This window comes from Pseudophryne corroboree (assembly GCF_028390025.1).
Source record: "Pseudophryne corroboree isolate aPseCor3 chromosome 3 unlocalized genomic scaffold, aPseCor3.hap2 SUPER_3_unloc_1, whole genome shotgun sequence".
In the NCBI taxonomy this organism is placed as follows: domain Eukaryota; kingdom Metazoa; phylum Chordata; class Amphibia; order Anura; family Myobatrachidae; genus Pseudophryne; species Pseudophryne corroboree.
Genome location: NW_026967493.1, coordinates 6,879,072 through 6,897,658, shown reverse-complemented (window position 1 = coordinate 6,897,658; position 18,587 = coordinate 6,879,072). Strand labels below are relative to the sequence as shown.

Sequence of the window (18,587 nt, the reverse complement as noted above, 5' to 3'; positions counted from 1 at the left end):
GTGACGCTTACACACGTAATGCCCCCTGTACCAGTGACGCTTACACACGTAATGCCCCCTGTAGCAGTGACGCTTAGACACGTAACGCCCCTTATACCAGTGCCGCTTACACACGTAACGCCCCCCTGTACCAGTGATGCTTACACACGTAACGCCCCCTGTACCAGTGCCGCTTACACACGTAACGCCCCCCTGTACCAGTGATGCTTACACACGTAACGCCCCCTGTACCAGTGCCGCTTACACACGTAACGCCCCCCTGTACCAGTGATGCTTACACACGTAACGCCCCCTGTACCAGTGACGCTTACACACATTATGCAGCAGTCACACATACACACACACAACAGACACATATATATACAAACACACACACATACATACTGTACATACATTACACACATACACAGTCTCACACATATACAGTATACACAGACACTGTATATATACACACACACACACACACACACACACACACTCACTCTCTTTCCAGACACTTATCTAATGAAGTCTGGTTGTCCGAGCTCATCCTCATGCTGCAGCATGGTCCCGTGTAGCTCCACCCCTTACTCCCATCTAGCTCTGCCCACTTTTCCTCCCTCCCGGCCACTGAATGTCACACAGGGGAGGGAAGTGGAGGGGGGAGAGGAGGTTTTGTGCTGATGGCGCTGAGGGGGAGAGGAGGTTTTGTGCTGCCGGCGCCGCTGCATGTGTGACAGCAGCAGCAGCAGCTCAGCACAGGGATGCAGAGCAGGGAGAGCGTCTCTCCTTCCTGGTGCCTCCCTGCACTGCATCCCTTTGCTGAGCGGCTAGCGCCGCCCCTGTGTGCAGCGTCACTCACGCTGACACTGCACAGCACTCTCACCTTTTACATTGATTCAGCCATTTACTCAGTTCTGCCAGCCAGTCTCTATTGTAAGCACCAGTGTCCCAACGCGCCATATTACAGGGAAGTAGACACACTAAATAAACTTCAGCTCCCAGCAGCCCTTAGCGCCGAAGCATTCCAGCCCTTAGGGCTGCTGGGAGCTGTAGTTTATGGAGTACATCTTCTTCCCTGTAATGCGGGGCATTGGGACACCGGCGCTAATAATAGTGACTGGCTGCTGTGCGAGTCTCCGGGAGAGCCACTGCCAAAGGGAGGACAGCAGCTTAGCTGCTGACAGGAGGATAAGCAGGATAAGCATTACTCACACCTCCCCCACTCACAGTACCTCCGGCCCCATCCATGGCACCCCCACCAGTACCCACGGTAGCTCCGGGCCCCCTCCCCCACCTGCAGCAACCCCGCACCCGCCCCTCCTGCCGCACCACCCCATCCTCCATACCCGGGGCACCCCCGCAACTGCTCCTCCCCCATCTGCAGTGGCTCTGGACCACCACCCGTGGCACCCACGCACCCTCCCCCACCTGTGGCACCACCGCACCAGACCCTCCCCCCACCTGCGGCACCACCGCAACCGCCCCTCTCGCGGCACCCCAGGGTCCCATCCGCATCTTCCCCACACCCGCCACTCCCCCAACCACAGCACCTACTAGGTGATTCACCAGGCCCTGCGTGCGCTGTTCACGCCATTGCAAGGGCTTCGACCCCTTAACCATTGCACGCCCTTTGTCCGTGCAATATTTAACCACTCACACAATTATGATTGGATGTAATACTCCATATAATAAAAATATTGCACGCCACAAGGGTGTGCAAGGGTTAAGGGGGCGTAGCCCCTTACGACGGTGTGAAGAGCGCCCGTAGGGCGCGATGAATCACATAGTATATATATATGTATATTAATATGTGAGTGTGACTCCACCTCCCCCCACTTCCACTAACAGTAAGTGTTCCCCAAGGTTCTGTTCTCAGACCTTTCCTTTTCTCTTTCTCATACGTCCTAGAGGATGCTGGGGTCCACTTATTGACCATGGGGTATAGACGGTTCCGCAGGAGACATGGGCACTCTTAAGACTTTTCAATGGGTGTGAACTGGCTACTCCCTCTATGCCCCTCCTCCAGACCTCAATTTTAGAAATGTGCCCAGGCAGACTGGATGCACTCTGAGGAGCTCTACTGAGTTTTTCTGAAAAATACTTATGGGCAGTAAAATATTACCTTAAACTGGCGCAAAAGCATAAGATGCCGCTGGCATAGCCCTACCCCCGCCAGTATAAATATTAACAGACCTTGCTGAGTGAAAAACGTGCCATTTGTGGGGGTGGAGCTTCTTCGTCAGGCAGCCAGCATACTGCTCAGCGCCATTTCGTCTCTCTCCTCAGCTGCAGAGACACCGCTGGTCCTTTCCTCCACTTCTGGCAACAAGTACAGGGTGCAAATAAGGGGGGGCACAAAGCGTTTGTGGTGCATTACTAGTGTGAATTACTGTGTAAAAGCGCTGTTGACTGTGGGCATTCTGTGTCCACAGACATTACATACTGGTGCTGGGGTTGTGTACTGGCTGCTCCTATACTGTGTCCCTCTGACAGATTTTGCTGTGGGTCTGTCCCCTTATAAGTCCCAGTGTGTCTGTGAGTGTGTGCTGTACACGTGTGTAAGACATGTCTGAGGCAGGGAGTTCCTCCCCGGAGGAAGGCATTTTAGGGACACAGAGTTGTAATGTGGTGGCGCTGCCGGCACACCAAGAGCCTGCATGGGTGAAAGAAATACGTGACAGTATGCATCTGATTAACCGCAGATTAGATGAGTCTGAAGCTCAGGCTGAATGCTGGAGAAAATCTGTGGAAGATGTGATTTTTCAGGACTCAATTCTTCCATCTGCAGGCGGCCCCTCTGGGTCACATAAGAGACCATTTGTGAATACTGATACCGACGCAGACTCTGATTCTTATACCGACGATAGTGACTCTAGAGAAATAGATCATAATTTGTATATGATTGTGGCTATAAAGGACGTGTTAGACGTTACAGAAGCCTCGCCTGTTCCTCAGGAGAAGGCTTTTTTATGTAAGGAAAAGAAATCCAAAGTCACGTTCCCTCCTTCCCACGAGCTAAATGCTCTCTTTGCAGGGATGTGGGTGAATCCTGAGAAAAAATTTCATATTCCTAAGCGGATTCAGTTAGCTTACCCTTTCCCAGCAGAGGACAGGAAAAAATGGGAATCGCCCCCTATGTTAGACAGTGCACAATCCAGGTTGACAAAGAAGGTTATTCTCCCTGAACCTGGCACGGCTTCACTAATAGAGCCGGCTGACCATAAGATGGAAACTACATTGAAATCCATTTATGTTGCCAATGGTACACTGCTCAGACCCACTATTGCCTGCGCGTGGGTCAGTCGCGCTTTTGAAAAATGGTCAGACAGCGTGTCATCAGAAATTGACACGATTGATAAAGATGAGATACTCCTTAAGTTAGGGTATATCAAAGACGCTGCCGCCTACATGCTAGAAGCGATGAAAGATATTGGACTCTTGAGTTCACAAGCCGCTACCATGGCGGTATCAGCTAGGCGGGCATTGTGGATTCGCCAGTGGAACGCGGAAGCGAATTCCAAAAGAAACATTGAGGCTCTCCCATATAAAGGTGAGACCTTATTTGGCGATGGTCTGGATGCGTTAGTCTCGGCAGCTACCGCAGGTAAGTCAACATTTTTGCCCTCTGCACCGGCAAAAAAGACCTATCACACACACATGCAGTCCTTTAGGCCCAATAAATACAAAAGAGCGAGAGGTTCCCCCTTCTTTGCAGGAAGAGGCAAAGGAAGGGGAAAGAAGCCCAAAGCGGCTCCAGGTTCCCAGGAGCAGAAGTCTACCCTTACTTCTGCCAAATCTTCAGCATGACGCTGGAACTCCCTTGCGGGAGGCCGCTCGGGTGGGGGCACGTCTCAAACTGTTCAGCCAAGGTTGGATTCTGTCTGGCCTGGATCCCTGGGTATTGCAAATAGTATCCCAGGGATACAAGCTGGAGTTTCAAGACGTTCCCCCATGCCGATTTTTCAAATCAACCATGCCAGCTTCTCTTCCAGAAAGAGAAGCAGTAACAGCGGCAATCCAAAAATTTTCTCGGGATGATTCTGGACACGGAAGTTCAGAGAGTATTTCTTCCGGTGGAAAAGGCTCTGGAAATCCAGAAAATGGTAAAACAATTATTAAAACCATCCAGTGTGTCGATCCATCAGTGTATTCGGTTGTTGTGGAAGATGGAGGTATCTTACGAGGTCATACAGTTTGGTAGGTTCCATGCCACCAAGTATTCCAGTGGGACCTGTTGGACAAGTGGTCGGGATCCCACCTTCACATGCACTGAAGAATAGTCCTGTCGTCAAAAGCCAGGATATTTCTCCTGTGGTGGCTACACAGTCCGCACCTACTAGAGGGACGCGGATTCGGGATTCAGGACTGAGTCCTGGTAACCACGGCTGCAAGTCTCCGAGGCTGGGGAGTTGTCACTCAGGGGGAAAGCTTCCAAGGAATGGTCAAGTCAGGAAGCCTGCCTTCACATAAACGTGCTGGAATTGAGAGCCATTTACAACGACCTCCGACAAGCGGTACATCTTCTTCAAGATCATCCCGTGCAGATCCAGTCGGACAATGTAACAGCAGTCGCGTACATAAACAGGCAGGGCGGAACGAAAAGCAGAGCAGCAATGGCAGGGGTGACAAAGATCCTTCTCTGGGCAGAAAGGCATGCAAAAGCTCTGTCAGCAATTTTCATTCCAGGAGTGGACAACTGGGAAGCAGACTTCCTCAGCAGACACGATCTCCATCCAGGAGAGTGGGGCCTCCACCAAGAAGTCTTCGCAGAGGTGACAAGTCTTTGGGGAGTTCCTCAAGTAGACATGATGGCATCTCGTCTCAACAAGAAGCTTCAGAAATATTGTTCCAGGTCGAGAGACCCTCAAGCAATAGCAGTGGATGCGTTAGTGACCCAGTGGGTATTCCAGTCAGTGTATGTTTTCCCTCCACTTCCGCTGATCCCAAAAGTTCTCAGGATCCTAAGAAGAACAAGGGTTCGAGCAATCTTCATTGCCCCAGACTGGCCAAGGAGGGCTTGGTACCCAGATCTTCAGGAGTTGCTCATAGAAGATCCTCGGCCTCTTCCTCTTCACGAGGACCTGCTGCAGCAGTGGCCGTGCGTGTATCAGTACTTACTGCGGCTACTTTTGACGGCATAGCTGTTGAGCGCCGGATCCTAGCCCGTAAGGGTATTCCAAAAGAAGTCATTCCCACACTTATTCAGGCCAGGAAAGGAGTAACGTTGAAACATTACCACCATATTTGGAGAAAGTATGTGTCTTGGTGTGAATCCAAGAATGCTCAGACGGAAGAGTTTCACTTGGGACGTTTTCTCCATTTTCTGCAGGCTGGTGTGGAGACGGGCCTCCGATTGGGGTCAATCAAGGTCCAGATTTCGGCCTTGTCAGTGTTCTTACAAAAACAATTGGCCAGAGTCTCCGGCAGCGGTGGGCATTTAAAATATGGTAACAGTAAGTGAGCCAATCAGGTGCCGCCACTGCCGATCCACGAGTTCGGATTGGTTGACGGCCGGCACCATATTAAAAATGAAGTGAGGAGGAGTGCCAGTGACTGCCCAAGCCCGTGCGCTCTGTGAGCTACCGAAAATACTACGGTGAGCTACGGATTGGAGATCACTAGGCTAGACTATGCGTGCGCTCTGTGTGTAAGATCCGGAGAGTGTGGATAACAGCAAGGTGCAGCTAGTCAGACCTGTGTGTGCTGTGTGTGAGAGATCCGGAGAGTGTGTATCACAGCAGGGTGCAGCTAGTCTGTCCAGTGTGTGAGAGAGTGCTAGACCATGCGTGCGCTCTGTGTGTGAGATCAGGAGAGTGTGAGGTCACAGCAGGATTCCGCTAGTCAGACCTGTGCGTGAGAGAACAGCTAGGCCACGTGTGCACTCTGTGTGAGAGATCAGGAGAGTGTGCGGTCACAGCAGGGTGCAGCTAGTCAGACCTGTGTGTGAGAGAGTGGCTAGGCCACGTGTGTGCTGTGTGTGAGAGATCCGGAGAGTGTGTATCACAGCAGGGGGCAGCTAGTCTGTCCAGTGTGTGAGAGAGTGCTAGACCATGCGTGCGCTCTGTGTGTGAGATCAGGAGAGTGTGAGGTCACAGCAGGATTCCGCTAGTCAGACCTGTGCGTGAGAGAACAGCTAGGCCACGTGTGCACTCTGTGTGTGAGATCAGGAGAGTGTGCGGTCACAGCAGGGTGCACCTAGTCTGTCCAGTGTCTGAGAGAGTGGCTAGACCACGCGTGTGCTGTGTGTGAGAGATCCGGAGAGTGTGTATCACAGCAGGGTGCAGCTAGTCTGTCCAGTGTGTGAGAGAGTGCTAGACCATGCGTGCGCTCTGTATGTGAGATCAGGAGAGTGTGAGGTCACAGCAGGATTCCGCTAGTCTGACCTGTGTGTGAGAGAGTGGCTAGACCACGCGTGTGCTGTGTGTGAGAGATCCGGAGAGTGTGTATCACAGCAGGGTGCAGCTAGTCTGTCCAGTGTGTGAGAGAACGACTAGGCCATGCGTGCACTCTGTATGTGAGATCCGGAGAGTGTGTATCACAGCAGGGTGCAGCTAGTCTGACCTGTGCGTGAGAGAATGGCTAGGCCACGTGTGCACTCTGTGTGTGAGATCGAGACTTTGAGGTCACAGCAGGATCAAAGAAATCCCAGTTCCATGCCCACACGTTGCACCCATTGCACACAGCAGGTTATTTGGAGACAGATTTTGTGGGGAGACCTTCCGTAAAGGTTCAAACCAATGTGATTGAAGGAACCGCAATACCACATTAAGATCCCATGGTGCCACTGGAGGCACAAATGGAGGTTGGATGTGCAACACGCCTTTCACGAAAGTCTGAACTTCTGGATGGGAGGCCAATTGTTTCTGAAAGAAAACCGATAAGGCAGAAATCTGTACCTTAATTGAGCCCAATTTTAGGCCCGCATCCACACCTGCTTGTAGAAAATGGAGAAAACGTCCTAGGCAAAACTCTTCCATTGGAGCCCCCTTGGATTCACACCAAGAAACATATTTTCTCTAAATACGGCGGTAATGGTTAGATGTTACCCCTTTTCTGGCCTGAATAAGTGTGGGAATGACTTCACTGGGAATACCCTTACGGGCTAGAATTTTGCACTCAACCACCATGCCGTCAAACGCAGCCGCGGTAAGTCCTGATACACGCACGGCCCCTGTTGTAACAGGTCCTCGTGCAGAGGAAGAGGCCAGGGATCTCCTATGAGTAATTCCTGAAGATCTGGAAACCAGGCCCTCCTTGGCCAGTCTGGGACAATGAGTATCGCCTGGATCTTTGTTCTTCTTATGATCTTTAGAACTTTTGGAATGAGAGGAAGTGGAGCGAATACATACACCAATTGAAATAGCCACGGTGTCACCAGTGCTTCCACTGCTATTGCTTGAGGGTCCCTTGACCTGGAACAATATCTCTGAAGCTTCTTGTTGAGACGAGATGCCATCATGTCTATTTGAGGAACTCCCCAACGACTTGTCACCTCTGCGAAGACTTCTTGGTGGAGGCCCCACTCTCCTGGATGGAGATCGTGTCTGCTGAGGAAGTCTGCTTCCCAGTTGTCCACTCCTGGAATGAATATCGCTGGCAGAGCGCTTATATGTTTTTCTGCCCAACGGAAAATCATTGTGGCTTCCGCCATTGCCGCTCTGCTTTTTGTTCCGCCCTGACGGTTTATGTATGCCACCGCTGTTACATTGTCCGACTGGATCAGTACAGGCAGATCTCGAAGAAGATGTTCCGCTTGCAGAAGGCCGTTGTAAATGGCCCTTAACTCCAGAACATTTATGTGTAGACAAGTTTCCTGACTTGACCATCTTCCTTGGAAGTTTTCTCCCATCGTGACTGCCCCCCAACCTCGGAGACTTGCATCCGGGGTCACTAGGATCCAGTCCTGTATTCCAAACCTGCGCCCTTCTAGGAGGTGAGAGCTGTGTAGCCACCACAGGAGTGATACCCTGGTCTTGGAAGACAGGATTATCCTCCGGTGCATGTGTAGATGGGACCCGGACCACTTGTCCAACAGGTCCCACTGGAGCACTCTAGCATGGAACCTGCCAAACTGAATGGCCTCGTAGGCCGCAACCATCTTCCCCAGCAACCGAATGCATTGATGAATTGACACACTTGCTGGTTTCAACATTTGTTTGACCAGACTCTGAAGTTCCAGAGCCTTTCCCACTGGAAGAAAAACTCTCTGTAGTTCTGTGTCCAATATCATTCCCAAAAACGACAACTGCGTTGTCGGAATCAACTGCGATTTTGGCTAGTTTAGGAGCCAACCTTGTTGCTGAAGAACTGTCAGGGAGAGTGCAACGTTTTGCACCAACTGGTCCCTTGATCTCGCCTTTATCAGGAGATCGTCCAAGTATGGGATAATCGTGACTACTTGCTTGCGAAGGAGAACCATCATCTCCGCCATCACTTTGGTGAAAATCCTCGGAGCCGTGGACAGACCGAACGATAACGTTTGAAATTGGTAATGACAATCCTGAATTGCAAACCTCAGGTAAGCCTGATGCGGGGTATAAATGGGGACATGCAGGTGAGCATCCTTTATGTCCACCGACACCATAAAATACCCTTCCTTCAGGCTGGAGATCACTGCTCGGAGAGACTCCATCTTGAATTTGAATTTCTTTAGGTAGAAATTTAGGGATTTCAGGTTTAGGATTGGTCTGACCGAGCCGTCCGGCTTCGGGACCACAAACAGGCTTGAATAAAAACCTTCTTCCTGTTGTGACTGGGGAACGCTGACGATAACTTGATTTTGACACAATTTTTGTATTGCGTCGCAAATATCTCCCTGTCCGGAAGAGAAGCTAGTAAGGCCAATTTGAAAAAACGGCGAGGGGGGACATCTTGAAACTCTAGCACCCTGGGTCTAGGTCCGAACGAACCCAAAACTGACTGAAGAGTTTGAGACGTGCCCCCACTGGTGCGGAATCCCGCATAGGAGCCCCAACGTCATGCGGTGGAATTGGCAGATGCCTGGGAGGACTTCTGCTCCTGGGAGCCTGACAAGGCTGGTGATCTTTTACCTCTTCCCCTTCCTCTAGTAGCAAGGAAGGAAGAACCTTGGGTATCTCTCCTTTTAGAGGGTCGCAAGTTCGGCATTCAGGACTGGGTTCTGGTAACCACAGACACGAGCCTCCGAGGTTGGGGAGCAGTCACGCAGGGAAGAAACTTCCAGGGTCTGTGGTCAAGCCAGGAAGCTTGTCTGCACATCAATGTGCTGGAATTAAGGGCCATATACAACGGCCTTCGTCAAGCGGAGACCTTACTTCGAGGTCTACCGGTTCTGATTCATTCAGACATCACAGCAGTGGCTCATGTAAACCGCCAAGGCGGCACAAGGAGCAGAGTGGCAATGGCAGAAGCATCAAAGATTCTTCGATGGGCGGAGATTCATGTAAGCGCTCTGACAGCAGTCTTCATTCCGGGAGTGGACAGCTGGGAAGCAGACTTCCTAAGCAGACACGATCTGCATCCAGGAGAGTGGGGACTTTATCAGGAAGTCTTCGCCGAGATTGCAAGTCAGTGGGGACTGCCTCAAATAGACATGATGGCGTCACGCCTCAACAAGAAACTTCCGAGATATTGCGCCAGGTCAAGGGACCCTCAGGCGGTTGCAGTGGACGCACTGGTGACACCGTGGGTGTTTCAGTCGGTCTATGTGTTCCCTCCTCTTCCTCTCATCTCATAAATACTGAGAATCATAAGATGAAGAGGGGTACAGACAATTCTCATTGTTCCAGATTGGCCTCGAAGGGCCTGGTATCCGGATCTGCAGGAAATGCTCACAGAAGATCCGTGGCCTCTTCCTCTCAGGGAGGACCTGTTACAACAAGGGCCCTGTCTGTTCCAGGACTTACCGCGACTGTGTTTGACGGCATGGCGGTTGAACGCAGGATCCTAGCGGAGAAGGGCATTCCGGATGAGGTCATTCCTACTCTGATAAAGGCTAGGAAGGAGGTGACAGCGAAACATTATCACCGTATCTGGAGGAAGTATGAAGCCAAGACTGCTCCTCCGGAATAATTCCATGTGGGCCGTTTTCTCCACTTCCTGCAAACTGGAGTGAATTTGTGCCTAAAATTAGGCTCCATTAAGGTTCAGATTTCGACCCTATCCATTTTCTTTCAAAAGGAATTGGCTTCTCTTCCAGAAGTCCAGACTTTTGTGAAAAGGGTGCTGCATATCCAGCCTCCTTTTGTGCCTCCAGTGGCACCATGGGACCTTAACATGGTGTTACGGTTTCTTAAGTCTCACTGGTTTGAGCCTCTTCAAACAGTGGAATTGAAGTATCTCACTTGGAAAGTGGTCATATTGTTGGCCTTGGCTTCGGCACGGAGAGTGACTGAGTTGGCGGCTTTGTCTCACAAAAGCTCTTATCTGATTTTCCATTTGGATAGAGCTGAGTTGAGGACTCGTCCTCAATTTTTGCCTAAGGTGGTTTCTTTTCATATGAACCAACCTATTGTGGTGCCTGTGGCTACGAGAGACGTGGAGGATTCCGAGTCCCTGGATGTGGTCAGGGCATTGAAAATGTATGTAGCCAGAAAGGCACGGGTTAGGAAAACAGAAGCCCTGTTTATCCTGTATGCAGCAACATGGTTGGCGCTCCTGCTTCTAAGCAGACTATTGCTCGCTGGATCTGTAACACGATTCAGCAGGCTCATGCTACGGCTGGATTGCCGTTGCCAAATTCGGTAAAGGCCCATTCCACTAGGAAGGTGGGCTCTTCTTGGGCAGCTGCCCGAGGCGTCTCGGCATTACAGCTTTACCGAGCGGCGACTTGGTCGGGTTCAAACACTTTTGCAAAATTCTACAAGTTTGATACCCTGGCTGATGAGGACCTCCTGTTTGCTCATTTGGTGCTGCAGAGTCATCCCCACTCTCCCGCCCGTTTTGGAACTTTGGTATAATCCCCATGGTCCTTACGGAGTCCCCAGCATCCTCTAGGACGTAAGAGAAAATAAGATTTTAAACCTACCGATAAATCTTTTTCTCCTAGTCCGTAGAGGATGCTGGGCGCCCGTCCCAGTGTGGACTACATTCTGCAAGACTTGTATATAGTTATTGCTTGCATAAGGGTTATGTTGCAGTTATGATCGGTCTTTGACTGATGATGTTTTGTTTCATACTGTTGACTGGTTCGTATATTCCAAGTTATACGGTGTGGATGGTGTGGCTGGTATGAATCTTGCCCTTGGATTTCCAAAATCCTTTCCTCGTACTGTCCGTCTCCTCTGGGCACAGTTTCTCTAACTGAGGTCTGGAGGAGGGGCATAGAGGGAGTAGCCAGTGCACACCCATACCTAAAGTTCTTTTTAGTGCCCATGTCTCCTGCGGAGCCCGTCTATTCCACATGGTCCATACGGAGTCCCGAGCATCCTCTACGGACTAGGAGAAAAAGATTTACCGGTAGGTTTAAAATCTTATTTTTTTCCAAATGTGATGGTAATGTTTAGACGTTACTCCTTTCCTAGCCTTTGTCAGGGTAGGAATAACCTTGTTCGGAATGCCCTTCCGAGCCAGTATTAGGCGTTCAACCTCCATGCCGTCAAACGCAGCCGTTGTAATTCTTGATAGGCGAACGGCCCCTGCTGCAGCAGGTCCTCCCGAAGAGGAAGAGGCCTCGACTCTTCTAGCAGTAGATCCAGAAGATCTGCGTACCAAGACCTTCTTGGCCAGTCTGGAGCAATGAGGATCGCTTGAACCCTTGTTCTCCTTATGAGCTTTAGCACTCTTGGAATGAGTGGGAGTGGTGAAAATGCGTACACCGACTGGAAAACCCACGGAGTCACTAGTGCGTCCACCACCACTGCTTGTGGGTCCCTCGACCTGGAACAATATCACCGAAGCTTCTTGTTGAGATGAGAGGCCATCCTGTCAATTTGAGGTACACCCCAAAGATCTGTTACCTCCTTGAACACCTCCGGATGGAGATCCCACTCTCCTGAATGGAGATCGTGTCTGCTGAGGAAGTCCGCTTCCCAGTTGTCTTCTCCCGGAATAAAAATTGCTGACAGCGCCAACGCATGTTTTTCTGCCCAGAGGATGATTCTTGTTACCTCTGACATTGCAGCTCTGCTCTTCATTCCGCCCTGTCGATTGATGTAAGCCACTGTCGTTACATTGTCCGACTGCACTTGTATGGCCCGATTTCTCAGATGATGGGCCGCTTGGAGAAGACCGTTGTAGACGGCTCTTAGTTCTAGAATTTTTATCAGCAGACTGGCTTTCAGACTTGACCACCTTCCTTGGAAGATCTCCCCTTGAGTGACTGCGCCCCGGAGACTTGCATCCGTGGTTAGAAGGAACCAGTCTTGAATCCCGAACCTGCGGCCCTCCAGAAGGTGAGGTAGTTGCAACCACCAGAGGAGTGAAATCCTGGCCTTTGGTGACAGGAATATCCTCTGGTGCATCTGTAGATGGGATCCCGACCACTTGTCCAGGAGATCAAGATGGAAGGACCTTGCATGAAACCTCCCGTACTGTAGAGCCTCGTAAGAGGCCACCATCTTTCCCAGAAGGCGAATGCACTGATGAACCGACACCCGGGCTGGCTTCAGGACATCCCGGACCATTGTTTGTATCACCAACGCTTTTTCTTCTGGAAGAAACACCCTCTGCACTTCCGTGTCGAGGATCATTCCCAGAAAGGACAACCTGCTGGTTGGTTCCAAATTTGAATTTGGAAGATTCAGGATCCAACCGTGTTCCCTGAGCAGGTGGGTCGTGAGAAGAATGGACTGTAACAGCCTCTCCTTGGACGATACCTTTATCAGCAGATCGTCCAGATATGGAATTATGTTCACCCCCTGTCTGCAGTGCTGTAAAGAGGCCAAATGGCAGAGGCTGGAACTGATAGTGGCAGTCCAACAGTGCGAATCGGAGATAAGCCTGATGCGGCGGCCAAATCATAATGTGGAGGTATGGATCCATGATATCCAGGGATAACAGGAATTCCCCCTATTCCAGACCTGATATCCCCACCCTTAGTGACTCCATTTTGAACTTGAACTCCTTCAGAAAGGGATTTAGCGATTTTAGGTTCAGAATAGACCTGACTGAACCATCCGGTTTCGGTACCTCGAAAAGGTTCGAATAGGTACCTTTGTTTTGCATATGAGGAGGGACTAGTACAATAACCCGTGCCTCCACCAAATTCAGGATGGCAGCCTGCAGGACAGCCCTGTCTGCCAGCAAAGCTGGAAAGCCTGATTTGAAGACTCGGTGAGGAGGGAGATCTTGAAATTCCAGCCTGTACCCTGGGACACGATATCTTGCACCCAGACACCCAGACGTGACAGAAATTCCTGAGTTCCGCTCCCACCGGCCCCATCTCCGGGGGGCGTGCAGTCCACCATCATGTGGAGGACTTTGGCGTACCTGAAGTAGGTTTCTGTTCCTGGAAAACCGCCGCAGAAGGTTTCTTGGATTTGGGCAGATCTCCCCTAAAGAAGGTGTTGAAAGGTCTGACCTTTTCGTGGCTTGGCAGCCCAAAAGGGCTGTGATGCAGTTGAAGAAAAGGGTTTCTGCATAGCAGGTGCAGCTGAAGGAAGAAAAGGTGACTTACCCGCTGTAGCCATGGAGATCCTCGCATCTAACGCTTCCCCAAAGAGAGCCTGACCTGTGTAGGGTAGGGTCTCAACACATCTCCTGGATTCCGCGTCGGCAGACCACTGCCACAGTCCTCGACGAGCTGAGACAGACATGGAAGAAATTCCTGCAGCCATGGAACCCAGGTCTTTCATGGATTCTACCAGAAATCCTGCCGAATCCTGAATGTTACGCAAAAACAATTCAACATCAGATTTATCCATAGTAACCAAATCTTCAAGTAACATGCCTGACCACTTTACTAAAGCTTTGGCAATCCAAGCATTGGCAATATTGGGACGTAGTATACCCCTGAAGCAGTGTACATGGATTTGAGCGTATTATAAATTTTACGATCAGCCGACTCTTTCAAGGCGGTGGATCCTGGAACAGGTAAAACCACCTTTTTTGAGCGTTTGGATACAGACATGTCAACAATGGGCGGGTTTTCCCATTTTTTCCTATCCACCGGGAAAGGAAACGCCACCAGGACCCTTTTTGGGATCTGGAATTTTTTCTCAGGGTTTTCCCAAGCTTTTTAAAAAATAACATTTAATTCTTTTGACGCAGTGAATGTTAGTGAGGATTTCCTTTTTTCAGTGAAGTAAGCCTCCTCAACCTGCATAGGTGTTGTATCAGTAATATTCAACACATCCCTAATGGCCTCTATCATCAACTGCACCCCTTTTGCAAGAGATGCTGCCCCCCTCAACACATCCCCATCACCGTCCTCAGTGTCAGAATCGGTATCCCTGTCATCTTGCATAATATGTGCAAGAGCACGTTTTTGGGAATATACAGTGGGGGGCCCTGGGGTAACTGGGACTGGGCCAGACTGTCATAGAGTTCTGTAAAGCCTGAGTTGCAGACCTAGTAGAAATCTGAGAAATCATAGATTTGATAGAGGATAACCACTCAGGCTCCCTTGCTGGTATCTGTGCTAAAACAGTGCAATCCTGATTACATGGAATGGGATCATCCTGAGAGGACATATCCTCTGCAGCATATGACACAGAGTCCCTGGACATAGCTTAATGGAGACCACAGATACTTCACACGCACACAGGGGAGGGCAGGCAGAGTTTCACCCCCAAGAATGGCAAGAGAGACAGAGATTGGAGCCAACCCACACACAGCGCTTTTAGGCAAAGGGAGACACTCAACCAGCGCTGACTGTGCACCTTAATAGGTTACACAGCCTGTATACAGCCCCTTCCCCTTCTACAACCCCGTGGTACCGTGAGAGATAGCTGAAGTTGTTCTGGAGGCACTTGCACTTCACTGACAGCGATGTGCAGGCAGGAAAATGGCGCAGAACGCTGCTGGGTCCGCTTTGAGGAGAAGCTCCGCCCCAAAAATGGCGCTGTCTTCCTGCTCTTCATAGGATTATACTGGCGTGAGGAACTATGTTGGCAGAGATCCCGGGACCCCGACAGGCTGTGTGACCAGTGTAGGGTGTAGGCACTGGCTCAGGGCGCCCCTCACAGCGCCGCACTATGTACCGCTGAGCCCCGGCGCGCAGTTATTACTGCGCCCCATACCCTGTTGCCGCCATCTTCACACCGGCCCCCCGCTTTCTAGGGGGGTCGGTGACTCACTCGCCACCAATCTCCTGGCTCTGTAAGTGGGGTGGGGTGCTGCTGGGGTGAGCGATCCCCTGTGGCGGGGAACGATCGATCCCCTCAAGAGCTCAGTGTCCTGTCAGCTGAGGTAGTGGCTCAGACCCCCCCCCCCCCCCTCCCATTAGTCCCACGAAGCAGGGTGGCTGTTGCCAGCAGCCTCCCTGTAACATAATAAACTCTAAAAAAAACTTTTTCTAAGGAAGTTCTGTGGAGCTCCCATAGCTGTGACCAGCTCCTCCGGGCACATTTTCTAAACGGAGTCTGGTAGGAAGGGCATAGAGGGAGGAGCCAGCCCACAATCTCAAACTCTTAAAGTAATAATGGCTCCTAGTGGACCCGTCTATACCACAGGTTCTCAAACTCGGTCCTCAGGACCCCACACAGTGCATGTTTTGCAGATCTCCTCACAGAATCACAAGTGAAATGATTTGCTCCACCTGTGGACCTTTTAAAATGTGTCAGCGAGTAATTAATACACCTGTGCACCTGCTGGGTTACCTGCAAAACATGCAGTGTGTGGGGTCCTGAGGACCGAGTTTGAGAACCTCTGGTCTATACCCATGGTACTAATGTGGACCCCAGCATCCTCTAGGACGTAAGAGAAAGAAACTATTTACTCTCTAAATACTTCATTCACAAATTGAAACCTGAATATGTTGAACTCACTGAGTGGAAATGTTGGAGCACAGCAATGCTGTCTTATTTTAAGAACAGAGGGACAGGTATATTAAGCCTGGAGAAGTGATAAAGCAGTGATAATCTCAAGGTGATAATGCACCAGCCAATAAGATCCAATATGTAAATTGACAGGAGCTGATTGGCGCTGCATTCTCACCTACTACTTATCACTGCTTCATCACTTCTCCAAGCTTAATACATCTGCCCCAGAGAATGGTATAGCTTTGCATGGATGCTAACGTTCATATATTTGTGTTCCCAGCAGATGAACAGAACAGCAGGAATAACTCGGGGAGACATCTCATAGTGTCTCCAGATTGTGAAATAAATGATATCTTCTCACAGGACTCTGTAGAGGAACACCCCATTATCCCAAGTATACATCCAGCATTTCTCGGTGCAACTTTATCATCTTATCCTACTAATCACAGAGACTGCGCACCTGAAAATTCCAGTATTGTTGCACAGAGTTTAGATCATACAGATGATAAACCATTTTCATGTTCTGAATGTGGGAAAGGTTTTACGAAGCAGTTAAGTCTTTCTATACATCAGAAGAGAGTTCACACAGCTGAGAGGCCTTTTCTGTGTTCTGATTGTGGGAAATGTTTTAAATTGAAAGGAGATCTTAATAGACATAAGAGAACTCATACAGGTGAGAAGCCATTTTCTTGTTCTGAGTGTGAGAAATGTTTTGCACGCCAGGGAACACTTGATGCACACCAGAGAGTGCACACAGGTGCAAGACCATTTTCGTGTTATAAATGCGGAAAATGTTTTGCACGTCGGCGATCGCTTGATGGGCATCTAAGAACTCACACGAGTCAGAAGACATTTCTGTGTTCTGAGTGTGGCAAAGGCTTTACAAGGAAAGGCCAACTTAAAAGACATAAGAGAATTCACACAAGTGAGAAGCCATTTCCATGTACTGAATGTGGAAAATGTTTTATGCGTTTACCAAGTCTAATTAAGCATCAAAGGATCCACACAAGTGAGAATCCATTTACTTGTTCAGAATGTGGGAAATGTTTTACACGCCCTTCAATACTCGCTGCACATAAGAGAACTCACACGGGCGAGAAGCCATATTCATGCTCTGAATGTGGGAAATGTTTTGCACAACTGGGAACGCTTATTGAACATCGAAGAACTCACACAGACCAGAGGCCATTTTCATGCTCGGAATGTGGGAAATGTTTTAAACATAAATCCGCTCTTTTTAGTCATCAAAACCTTCACACAGGAGAAAATCAATTTACATCAGATACTAGAAATCCTGAAATTGCAGTGGTAGTATAATTTTTATTGAACATTTTCAAGATAAGCAAAAATACACAATTGTAGCCTAGATTGGTGTTCCTCCTTAATGAGGAATACATTACATTTGCATCTTCACACTATATAAGGAGATTTATGGTAAGAACTTACCTTTGTTAAATCACTTTCTGCGAGGTAGACTGGATTCCACAGGGAATGACATCGGGGTGTAGCGTTGGAGCTTGATCCGAGGCACCAACAGCCTAAAAGCTTTGACTGTTCCCAGGATGCATAGCGGCGCCTCCAGGCACTGGAGCTCAGTTTTGTTAACCAATCCAATGCAGTAGCAGGTAATAGAGACGACAACAGTTAGTAGACACATACACTACATTCTCACGACAGGAGAAAGTACCAGCGGCTAATGCCATACAATCTAAAAGAGCTAAGTGCGTCAGGGCGGGCGCCCTGTGGAATCCAGTGTACCTTGCAGAAACAGATTTAACAAAGGTAAGTTCTTATCATAAATCTCCTTTTCTGCAGTGGGGTACACTGGTATTCCACAGGGAATAACATCGGGGATGTCCTAAAGCAGTTCCTCATGGGAGAGGAGGCACTGTAGCGGGCACAAGAACCCGGCGTCCAAAGGAGGCATCCTGGGAGGCAGACGTATTGAAGGCATAGAACCTTATGAACGTGTTCACTGAGGACCACGTAGCCGCCTTCCACAATTGTTCAAGGGTCGCACCACGGCGGGCCGCCCAAGAAGGTCCAACAGACCGAGTAGAATGGGCTTTGATGGTAGCATGAGCTGGAAGGCCAGCCTGTACATAAGCATGTGCAATCACCATTCTAATCCATCTGGCCAAGGTCTGCTTATTAGCAGGCCAGCCACGTTTGTGAAATCCAAAGAGAACAAAGGGGTTAATTCCAAGTTGATCGCAGCAGGAATTCTGTTAGCAATTGGGCAAAACCATGTGCACTGCAGGGGAGGCAGATATAACATGTGCAGAGAGAGTTAGATTTGTTAGAATCTGCAATCTAATTTGCAGTGTAAAAATAAAGCAGCCAGTATTTACCCTGCACAGAAATAAAATAACCCACCCAAATCAAACTCTCTCTGCAAATGTTATATCTGCCTCCCCTGCAGTGCACATGGTTTTGCCCAACTGCTAAAAAATTTCCTGCTGCGATAAACTTGGAATTACCCCCAAAGAGAGAATCAGATCTCCTAAGCAAAGCTGTTCTTTTCACATAAATACGGAGAGCCAGTACCACATCCAAATACCTCTCTTTGGAGTATAAACCTGGAGAGGTAAAGGCCGGAACCACAATCTCTTGGTTAAGGTGGAAAGATGACACCACCTTAGGCAAATAACCAGGGCGAGTTCTAAGAACTGCCCAGTCACAGTGGAAAATCAGAAAAGGTGACTG

General features: G+C 49.6%; 1 protein-coding gene across 1 annotated transcript in view; it reads left to right on the top strand.

Moving 5' to 3' along the window:
- The window catches only part of LOC134983100 (zinc finger protein 436-like), an 83,283-nt gene extending 65,167 nt beyond the window's left edge, over window positions 1–18,116 (top strand). The window contains exon 9 of the mRNA XM_063948803.1: window positions 16,162–18,116. Coding sequence (XP_063804873.1) covers window positions 16,162–17,198 — 1,037 coding nt within the window. The 3' untranslated portion in view covers window positions 17,199–18,116. The remainder of the gene's footprint in view (window positions 1–16,161) is intronic.
- The last annotated feature ends 471 nt before the right edge of the window (window positions 18,117–18,587 follow it).